The sequence below is a fragment of the Dendrobates tinctorius genome, unplaced genomic scaffold (assembly GCF_039654945.1).
Source record: "Dendrobates tinctorius isolate UK_male_01 unplaced genomic scaffold, ASM3965494v1 ptg000011l, whole genome shotgun sequence".
NCBI classification, from domain to species: Eukaryota; Metazoa; Chordata; class Amphibia; order Anura; family Dendrobatidae; genus Dendrobates; species Dendrobates tinctorius.
The window spans coordinates 5,897,291-5,908,556 of record NW_027361679.1 but is presented as its reverse complement, the minus strand read 5'-3'; the positions used below and the strand labels follow the sequence as shown (position 1 = coordinate 5,908,556).

Genomic DNA, 11,266 nt, shown 5'->3' with positions numbered 1-11,266 from the left:
GTGATAGAAAGAAGGCATTGATGGGATCATGGGAGTGATGGGGAGAAGGCAATGATGGGAGTGATGGAGAGAAGGGAGTGATGGGGAGAAGGCAATGATGGGAGTGATGGGGTGAAGGAGAAGGCAATGATGGGGAGAAGGCAATGATGGGAGTGATGGGGTGATGGAGCAGGCAATGATGGGGGTGATGGAGCGGGCAATGATGGGAGTAGGCAAAGATGGGAGTGATGGGGAGAAGGCAGTGATGGGGTGATGGAGAAGGCAATGATGGGAGTGATGGGGAGAAGGCAATGATGGGAGTGATGGGGAGAAGGCATTGATGGGAGTGATGGGGAAAAGGCAGTGATGGTGTGATGGAGAAGGCAATGATGGGAGTGATGGAGAGGGCAATGATGGGGTGGTGGGGGAAAAAGAAATGATGATGGGGTGGTGGGGGAGAATGCACTGGTGGTGGTGGAAAGGGCAATAATGGGATGCGAGGGGAGGAGGACAATGATGGGTGTGGGGGTTGGGGATGTTAGGAAGGGGGACTTATAATGGCCTTAGGAACAGGGGGAGGTGGAGGAAGACGTTATCGCTTATTATGTCTAACACAGTCCCTTAGTATATAGTGTACTCACTATGTCTAACACAGTCCCTTAGTATATAGTGGACTCACTAATTCTGTATAACACCACCCTTAGTTACATAGTTTCCTCTTTTATTATGTATAACACGTCCCTTATTACGTACCATCCTCTCTAGTTATATATGGTGCCGTCCATTATTATATAGCTTCCTCTGCTGTTATGTATAGTGCTGTCTCTTACATAGTGTATTCTTGTTAATTTTGTTATTTACAGTGCCCTCTTTTATTACATAGTCCCCTCTCTTGTTAGATATAAAATGACTGCTGATGGAGCAGCCGGTGACCAAACTACCAGTCCATCAGCTCCTCCATTAGAAAGGAAGCTTTCCCATGCTCCATCAGCCATCATTGCATTATACAGCTAACAAGACAGGATCGTATGCAGTAGCATAGCTAGCAGGGGGGCAGAGGGGGCGGACGCCCCGGGCCCCTTGCTCTGAAGTGGCCCACCCACACCCAGAGCTTCTGCCACTGTTAACCATGTCAGCGTGTTCAGCTCACTGATGTAGTTAAGCTTCTCTGTACAGTGCAGGGACACTATACCTTTAAGCTTTCTCCAGCAAACTGTAGCCACACCCACACTGCTCCCTGTGTGTCTGCAGGAGAGACATCACCATGCAGCCTTCAGAGCAAGACAAGGTGCTGTGAGAGTGTGAGTAAGAACTGTGCAGTGATGAGGGGCAGGACGCTGCTCCCCTCCTTACAAGTCCTGAATGGTTTATTGTTTATGTTTGTGGTCGTGTATCTGAAGCACAGTAGATTTGTGGCGGCTACTTGAACTTTTATACAGCTCAGAAGGCGTCTGTCAGTGCAAATCAGCTGCCATAAATCTCCTTGTGCCTCAGAGCCACTGACAGGAGTAGTCAGTATCATACACTGCCCTAATAGACGTCACCTCGGCTACAGGACAGCACAGATAAGAATATGTGACTCTTTATATACATATATATATATACACATGTATATACATACAGTATATATATAATATACATATACATATATATATATATATATATATATATATATATATATATATATATATATATATACACATACAGGTAAATGTAAAAATCTATAGTAGCAAAAAAATGAAGGCAGAGCACCAGTAGCAAAATTAAAAACAGTGTTTTAATAGCTCATTGGGGCCCAGCAATGTTTCGGTTCTACTGAGAACCTTTTTCCAGGAGAACCAAAACTCATTTTTTTTTCATTTTGTCTAAATGGTGAGCCGCCTTCATTTTTTTGCTGCTATATTGAAGATCGATAAATGCCTGGCTGTTTCTAGTTTCTTCTATTTAGCTCTTTGTCATATATATCAGAGCTGTGCAGGTTGTAGCCACAGAAAGGGACCGACAGAGACCAGAATCAAAGGAATGGGAGCTACAACGGGGGTCGTTATACAGTGCTAGAGCTAATTCGGGGGTCATCGTACAATGGATGAGCTAATATGAGAGCCAATATACAGTGTGAGAGCTAATGCAGGGGTTAATATGGGGCCAGTGTATGCAGGGGCCATCATACAGCATAGGAGCTAATATGGGGCCAGTGTATGCAGGGGCCATTATACAGTATAGGAGCTAATATGGGGTCAGTGTATGCAGAGGTCATTATACAGTATAGGAGCTAATATGGGGTCAGTGTATGCAGGGGCCATTATACAGTATAGGAGCTAATATGGGGTCAGTGTATGCAGAGGTCATTATACAGTATAGGAGCTAATATGGGGTCAGTGTATGCAGGGGTCATTATACAGTATAGGAGCTAATATGGGGTCAGTGTATGCAGAGGTCATTATACAGTATGGGAGCTAATATGGGGCCAGTGTATGCAGGGGTCATTATACAGTATAGGAGCTAATGCAGGGGTCATTATACAGTGTTAGAGCTAATTTGGGGGCCATTACACAGCCGATGAGCTAATGCAGGGGTCATTGTACAGCATGAGAGCAAATGTAGGGGTCATTATACAGTACAGTTTAAAGGCTGCTGTGGGGGCCATCATACAGTATGGGGGCCTATATACAGTGTGGGAGTTACTGTGGGGTCTGTCATAAACTGGGAGTTATATACAGTATGGGAGCTATTGTGATGGCACAAAAGAGACATTCTGCTATGTTGGCATTATTATGTGAGGCAGTTAGAGGAGATCTGCTTTAGTACCACACAGCAGGTACAATAGTCGTGACACATACAGCAGCAGGGGCTCAGTATTGGGGTATAAGGTGCAGTAATAGGGACACATACGGCAGGAGAGGCTCAGTATTGGTGTATCAGGTGCAGTAATAGGGAAACATACGGCAGCAGCGGCTCAGTATTGAGGTACCAGGTGCAGTAATAGGGACACATACGGCAGCAGAGGCTCAGTATTGGGGTATCAGGTGCAGTAATAGGGACACATACGACAGCAGTGGCTCAGTATTGGGGTATCAGGTGCAGTAATAGGGACACATACGGCAGCAGCGGCTCAGTATTGGGGTATCAGGTGCAGTAATAGGGACACATATGGCAGCAGCGGCTCAGCATTGGGGTATCAGGTGCAGTAATAGGGACACATAGGGCAGCAGAGGCTCAGCATTGGGGCATCAGGTGCAGTAATAGGGACACATACAGCAGCAGCGGCTCAGCATTGGGGTATCAGGTGCAGTAATAGGGACACATACGGCAGCAGCGGCTCAGCATTGGGGTATCAGGTGCAGTAATAGGGACACATACGGCAGCAGCGACTCAGTATTGGGGGATCAGGTGCAGTAATAGGGACATATACGGCAGCAGGGGCTCAGCATTGGGGTATCAGGTACAGTAATAGGGACACATACAGCAGCAGGGGCTCAGCATTGGGGTATCAGGTACAATAGTAGGGACACATATGGCAGCAGGGGCTCAAATTGGGGTATCAGGTACAATAGTAGGGACACATACAGTAGCAGGGGCTCAGTATTGGGTGAGTACTTTGTGCACATTGGAGATAGATGGGTTCTGGGCTGTAAGTGTGAGAAGTCAGATGTGTCTTTGTTGTAATCTCTGCAGATGAGTCCTGGCTGGAGAAGTCGTCATGAGTAAGGTGCAAAAGTGAATGTTTATCAAAAAGAACGTCTCCTGTAATTTATCATCTGTAACTGTATAGTAAACTCTTGTATATTCTGCAGGACTGGCATCTACCACTATGAGGTCACCATATGGCGGTAATATCAGTATTGTTTTTTGTATAGAGATTAGTTTCAGTTACAGCGCGGTCTTCTGCTGAAGTTCCCCTATACTCATGACTAGAGTGTGTCAACCTGAGTTGTAATCAGGGTTACCGGTTAGGGGCCCACTCAGATTTTTCGCCCCCCCTCCCTAAGCTGAACCCCTAGCTACGCCTCTGACGATATGTAATAAAAAACAGGGCTCTATATAATTCAATATGTAAGGGACGGTACTGTACACAAGAAAGGGCACTGTGTAAGGGACAGCAATATACATAATAAAGGAGACTATGTAATATATATACATGTATGTGTGTGTGGCTATATAATATATATACTGTATATATATATATATATATATATATATACACACACATGTAGCTTTGATGCCATAAAAGGAAGGGGGCCCAGACACATTTCTTGCACAGGGGCCCCAAGCTGTCAGTTTCCGCCCCTGTCTAGGATCAATAGTTTTATTTTTAGAAGAGGAAGCTATCTCTTCTTCAGTGTCTGTCCTTGAGGTGGAGTTCTCCTATCAATGTTTATTTTCTTTTCCTTGAATGTTACAGGGACTCCCAGGATGTGAAAAGGCCTATGGAATCTGAATTCATCCATTCCTGAAGAAGAAGTAAGACAAGCTTTTGAGCAGTTTCTTGATTGCCAGGCACCGCTCTTGGATCTCTGTAGCAATAAGTCTGAGTGCTGGGAGATCATCAAAGGAAGAGTGGTGATTTTCTTCCACCAACTTTGGAGACTTAGAGGTCTGAAAAAGTATCACTTGTATCGAGATCTAAGGAGGAAACTTGAACAGCTTGTCTCGACTGGGGATGACAGTGAGGAAATCTTCAGTGTGAAATCTTTATTCAAGAGGTGTCAGTACGATAGGCACACGTCCTTAGTTTTTTAGAGGAATTTCGGGAGGTACTGCTCAACCAACCCTTAAAGAAACTGTAGGATGTCAGTGAATTGTAAGGTGGTAACAGAATTGATTGATGGTATGTGTTCCCTGAACAGATCCAAATCATGGATCCTGTAAGTTGTCAAGTCCTTCTACTCACACCGCTTTGTAAGGAGGGATCCTGATTGGAATGGGATGTGGACTTTCCAGGCTGAAACCATTCCTGAGCCAGGGAATGACCTTTCTCTTCACGTTTTGACAGAGGCAATCAGAGAAGATGAAAAGAGACTGGCGATTGATGGGCTCTGTCTCAGCTGCCACTAAATTTATGGAGATGTAATGTCCCTGGCCAGGCTTATTGGTACACATATTGGTAGTTATGTGGACCTTGCCGCTGATGGCGTTGCACAGTGCACACTTGATTTGGTTCGCAATACAGTTGGTACAGAAAGTTTTCAGACCCCCTTTAAAATTTTCACTCTTTGTTTCATTGCAGCCATTTGGTACATTCAAATACGTTCATTTTTTTCTCATTAATGTACACTCCGCATCCTATCTTGATTGAAAAAAAAAGAAATGTAGAAATTTTTGCAAATGTATTAAAAGAGAAAAACTGAAATATCACATCATCATAAGTATTCAGACCCCTTGCATCCTATAGACACCTCACCATTACTAAACTCTGGGCTTGATACCACCTGACAATACAAAGGTGACATCATCCTCCCCAATTATCACCCCGCTTGCCACTGCATCAGGGCAAGTGGGAAGAGAGAGGCTAAGTGCCAAAATTGATGCATCTTATGAATGCACCATTTATGGGGCGGCTGAGAGCTGATGTTTTTAGTTTGTGAGGGGCCAATATCCATGGTCCCTTCCCAGGCTCTTAGTATCAGCCCGCAGCTGTCTACCTAGCCTTTGCTGGTTATCCATTATAGGGAGACCCTACGTTATTTTTTGGGAGGACTCCCATTTTAATAACCAGAAAAGGCTAAAGACGACAACCCTGGCACACACTGCAAAGACGTTTCCTATAGCGGTGTTCCAGGTGCGCCGAAAGTCTGTGGGGAAAATCCAATCTACCCGAAGATTTCATCCATTATAAGTTTATGTTTAAAACATACAACACTGCCCTTCACCCCTCAAAACAAACCTATTTCAACACCCTCATAACCTCACTATCCAATAACCTGAAACGTCTCTTTGACACTTTTCATTCCCTACTCAACCCAAGAGTGCAGGTTCCAACCACAGATCTCCACGCTGATGATCTGGCCAATTATTTTAAAGAAAAAATTTGAACATATCTGACAAGAAAATTTTCTCCCAATCACCTCATACCATGTCCTCCCTTCCCCACTGCATTAGTTCACTCTCTGATTTTGAACCAGTAACAGAAGAAGTAATCAGGCTCCTTGCATCTTCATGCCCTACTACTTACACAAGTGACCTCATTCCATCACATCTCCTCCAGTCCCTTTCTCTGCTGTCACCACTCACCTAACAAAATATTCAACCTCTCTCCCTCTTCCGGTATCTTTCCTTCCTCATTTAAGCATGTCATCATACAGCCATTACTTAAAAAAAACCATCCCTCGACCAAAACTGTGCCGCTAACTATAGACCTGTCTCTAATCTTCCCTTCATTTCTAAACTCCTGGAACACACCCGACTTATCTGCTACCTGTCAGATAACTCTCTTCTTGACCCTGTCCAATCCGGTTTCCGCTCTCTACACACTACTGAAACTGCCCTCACTAAAGTCTCTAATGATCTTCTAACAGCTAAATCTAATGGTCACTACTCCATGCTAATTCTCTTGGATCTCTCCGCAGCATTCGACACTGTGGATCATCAGCTCCTCCTCACTATGCTCTTCTCCATCGGCCTCAAGGACACCATTCTCTCCTGGTTCTACTATCTCTCTGACCGTTCCTTTAATGTATCTTTTGCTGGCTCCTCCTCCTCTCATCTTCCCCTTACTGTTGGAGTTTCTCAAGGAACTTTTCTAGGCCCCCTCCTCTTCTCTTTGTATACTGCCCTATTGGTCAAGCAATCAGTAGATTTGAGTTCCAGTACCATCTTTATGCTGATTACACCCAATTATATAATTCTCCTGATATCATGCCTGCCTTTTTGGAAAGCATCAGTGATTGTCTTACCGCTGTCTCTAACATCAGGTCCTCCCTCTATCTGAAACTGAACCTGTCAAAAACTGAACTCCTTGTGTTTCCTCCCTCTACTAACCTACCTATGCCCGACATTGCTATTTCCATGGGTGGTTCCACCATTACTCCCCAGCAACATGCCCGCTGTCTTGGGGTCATACTTGATTCCGAGCTTTCATTCACCCCCCACATCCGATTACTGGCTCGCTTTTGTTATCTGCACCTCAAAAGCATTTCTAGAAATCGACCCTTTCTTAATTTCGACTCTGCAAAAACTCTTACTGTTTCTCTTATTCATTCTCGTCTGGACTATTGTAACTCTCTACTAATCAGTCTCCCTCTTACCAAACTCTCCCCTCTCCAATCTGTCCTGGATGCTGCAGCTAGGATCATATTCCTCACCAATCGTTATTCCAATGCCTCTACCTTGTGCCAGTCCTTACACTGGTTACCCATCCACTCCAGAATTCAGTATAAATGTATTACCCTCACCCACAAAACACTCCATGGCTCAGCACCACAGTACATCTTCTCCCTCATCTCAGCCTACCACCTTACCCTTGCCCTCCATTCTGCTAACGACCTGAGGTTAACATCCTCAGTAATCAGAACCTCCCACTCCCGTCTCCAAGACTTTTCACGTGCTGCGCCAATCCCCACAGTTTTAAGCATGCCATAAAAACGCATTTGTTCAGACTGGTCTATTGCCTCAAATATAAACCTAGCACTCATCTTAAAGGTATTTGCAAGGTGGTTTATTGTAGTACACGAAAAAAGACGTTTCGGTCAATGTGACCTTCTTCAGTTACGTGTGATATATAGATTGTGTAGAGCTTATAGGCATCTATTAGAAAGGACGATGGTACTTTAAGCGTTGAGGAGAATAATCTCTCTAAGGTAATGAGCTTGTCAGTATATAGGAGAGGGGCAAACGTGCCTCCAGATGCGGTGTCAATCGCCTCAACGCATTAGCCTAAATATCCCTGTGTGACTAATTCAAAATTTTTTACCATAACCAGGTTCCTTGCTTCATGTTCTCACATGCTTTTTGCATTTAATAGCCCTCTATGTCTGTACTGTTACATATTTAGACTGTTAACTGGTTCATGCAGCATCACAGGAGCACCTGATTCTTATACTATGGCTGGTCCGAACAATAAAAGCATTTGTTACCATCCACCTTTCGTGTCTCCCCTTTTTCCTTATAGATTGTAAGCTTGCGAGCAGGGCCCTCATTCCTCTTGGTATCTGTTTTGATCTATGTGTTTATTGGTATGCTGTAGTGTCTATTGTCTGTAGAAGTACCCTCTATAATGTAAAGGGCTGCAGAATATGTTGGTAATATAGAAATAAAATTATTATTATTATTATTATTATTATTAATAATTATACATATGTGAGCTGATATTAATAGCCTGGGAAGCTCCATGAGGATTATCTACTTCCCAGGATATAAACATAAGCCCCCAGCTTTTCCATCTGTTGGTTAATAAAATGTTGGGGGTTTCAACATCATTTTTTTTCGAAAATAATTTATGTAAAAAACTTGTACAGTAAGCTACAAGGGTACTGTACTAATTATATATGTGACTGACATCTTTATATCTATCATTTCTATGTGTATATATCTATTCTATTTTATCCTGCCGGGTTCCGCTGTGAGTTTACTGTACGTGGCAGATGAATTGTCGGCTTTTCAAAGGACATCAATGTGCAGAAATCGGACTGCACTCGCATGGTCCGAGTGCTGTGTGATTTTTTTTTTTCTCGTACCCAATGATTTGTATTGCCAAATGCAATCCGATTTCCGATTACTATCTGAGCATGCCATGATTTTTTTTCAGTCCGATCATGATCCGAGCTGGGAAAAAAAGTAACAGATGAACATGCACATTTTTAATCGGATTGCATTCATTCGATTTCATTGCATGTGGGAATGGGCCCTAATTCAGAGACAACAGGAGGCAAACTGCACAAAATTTTTTAATGAAAACCATTTGCACAAATTATAATTTAGCCTCAACTGCATGCATTTATGTAAGATATGTTTCCAAAGGTGGACAACCTAATAAGGGCTAATACTCACTTGCATAGAAATACATGTAGCCGCACACTTCGGTCTGAGTGCCGGCGGCAGTGCCAGGTTTTCATGCGAGAGACTCTCATGAGAATCGTGCGAGTCCCTCGCAAGTGAGTATGAGCCCTTAAGGTCAAAATTGGCTCCGATACTATGGGGTTAATAGATAACAGTAGATGTTACTAGCCTCCTTTTTACTTGTTTGCAATCTTTTTCTGGCACATCTTAGCATTTTTTTTTAATCATAGTTTGAGTTCTAGGCATTCAGCCATTTTTAGGTCAGCAATGTTGTCCATTAATAAATAACCTTTATCAGACGTTCACTGTTCAATGTTGTTCAAACTAGTCTTTTGTAAGTAAGGATTGTGCAGAGAAGGACAAATCAAATGGCAACTGCTGGAAAAGTAAGTGCATAATATTTTAAACATTTTGTTTTCAAACTTTTGGTAAAACACAACTGTGTAGTCGTCTTGAACTCCAAAAAGTGGTTCTCAGTGTCTAACTTTTTTAGGCCCATTTTTTGTAGAGTACGGTCACACGCAGCAGATTTTTTGCAAACAAAAATGCTTTAATACACAGAATATTATTGTGTCTTTCTACAGCATGTGCATAGATTTCTGAAAATCTCAATCTGAGAAGTGTTCTGTAACCTAGATTCTAAACTCTAAGCCAAATAATTATTCAATTGGGTAGATTTACTAGTAATGAGGGACAAAAAAAAACATCCAAATTGTGGCTGTTTTTTTTCCAAAAAACTGTTTTAGGCCTTGTTTCTGTGCATTGTAATTTCAGCATTTTTATAGTAAAGATGAGGTTGAGCAGTGCATTTTTTGGTGCATTTTTTTTTTCAACAGGATTCTACGACGAGTCTGCATCTAAAACATGGAGATGCGTTTTAAGTGCAGCTTGCTTTTCCATAGTAAATTAAAAAATACTTTAACGTACACTGGTTCAAATATACCAAAATTATAGTTCACAAAATAATGTAGTCTGGCACTTCCAAACCTTATATCACAAACACACTTTTCGGACTTATATGTCAAACCAGCCGAAAATATGAAGAGAACCAGAAATAAAATTAAAAACCATATTTTATTATGACATAAAAAGTTAAAAAATACAAAGACAAAAATGCCCCGTAGGAGGCGCTAAATACCCTAACAACATAGGAATCACATAAAGGTACTGTAATGTCATATAAAATTAGTATGTAATATCATATGTATAAATGGAAAGTCAACCCCGCAATAGATACAATAAATAATATATATATATATATATATAAATATAAAGATCAAAGCGGTGACGTAGCCATATACTTCAAAGTGCCTAGTGAAAGCACAAGATAGACAGCACCAGTGGCTGAAAATAGTCAAAACTATTAATACAATCAATCAGTACTGATACCTGAGCACAGTGGACGTAAATGATGATGGGCACCGCAGCCTCCTCCACCCCATTGCGTGTTTCGCACCTAGCTTCTTCCACTTTTCGCCCCCGAAAAAATATGTTTTTTAATTTTATTACTGGTTCAAATATGCACCTAAACATCAAATAAAGATGAAAACACAAAAAATAAGCAAAAAATGCAATAATCAGAGAAGGTTGTTATTGTGTTTTGGTGTAAACACCTGCAGAAAATATGAATTTAAGAAGCAGAAAAAAAACGCAGCATCAATGCTACATATGAACACCACCATAGATGGCTTTCCCTACATATATTAAATGCTTTTGGACGCTTTTTTTGACTCGCTCACCAAGGGACCGAAATTGGGAAAGAAATTCTGGCTTTATTCAAAATGGACAATGCTTGAGGCTTCAATAACAACAGCTAAAATGCACCAAATTTATCACACAGTATGAGCTACTTTGAGAAATTTGGAGCATTTAACTTATTAGTGTGTAAAGATTAGACAGTTTAGTAAATGTTTGTTTTTTTGAGAGATGCCCCTGTTATAAGTGTCTATGGGTGGCCACCTTGTGACTTGCAGCCTGTCAAAATTTTTCTAGCATTTCACTTGTAACAATGAGGTACTGAATATGTAGAATGACAGTTTGAAGTATTTAATAAGATTTGTTGAAAAGTTAAGGTGGACATATTTGCATGTTCATAGTAAATTTAGCTTTGTTTTTCTGATGCACAGCTCCAAATCTTCTGCATAAATAAAGGGAATTTAATCAATAAAATTATTAAACCATAAAGATGTGGCTCAGTGGTTAGCACTAGGGATGAGCGAGTGTACTCGTTAGGATTCGGTACTCGGCGAGTAATGCGGTACTCGCGGTACTCGAATCCTGGCGAGTAAATTTC

General features: G+C 41.8%; 1 protein-coding gene and 1 long non-coding RNA gene across 2 annotated transcripts in view; both read left to right on the top strand.

The window, feature by feature from the left end:
* Positions 1–1,224: 1,224 nt before the first annotated feature.
* On the top strand, positions 1,225–8,248 carry LOC141100827 (uncharacterized). The gene is made up of 2 exons (XR_012234795.1): positions 1,225–1,280; positions 4,382–8,248. It is a non-coding gene; the product is annotated as an uncharacterized lncRNA (long non-coding RNA).
* Positions 8,249–9,222: 974 nt separating this feature from the next.
* Positions 9,223–11,266, top strand: part of LOC141100823 (alcohol dehydrogenase 1-like) — a 104,749-nt gene continuing 102,705 nt past the window's right edge. Inside the window, exon 1 of the mRNA XM_073589500.1 lies at positions 9,223–9,359. Coding sequence (XP_073445601.1) covers positions 9,342–9,359 — 18 coding nt within the window. The 5' untranslated portion in view covers positions 9,223–9,341. The remainder of the gene's footprint in view (positions 9,360–11,266) is intronic.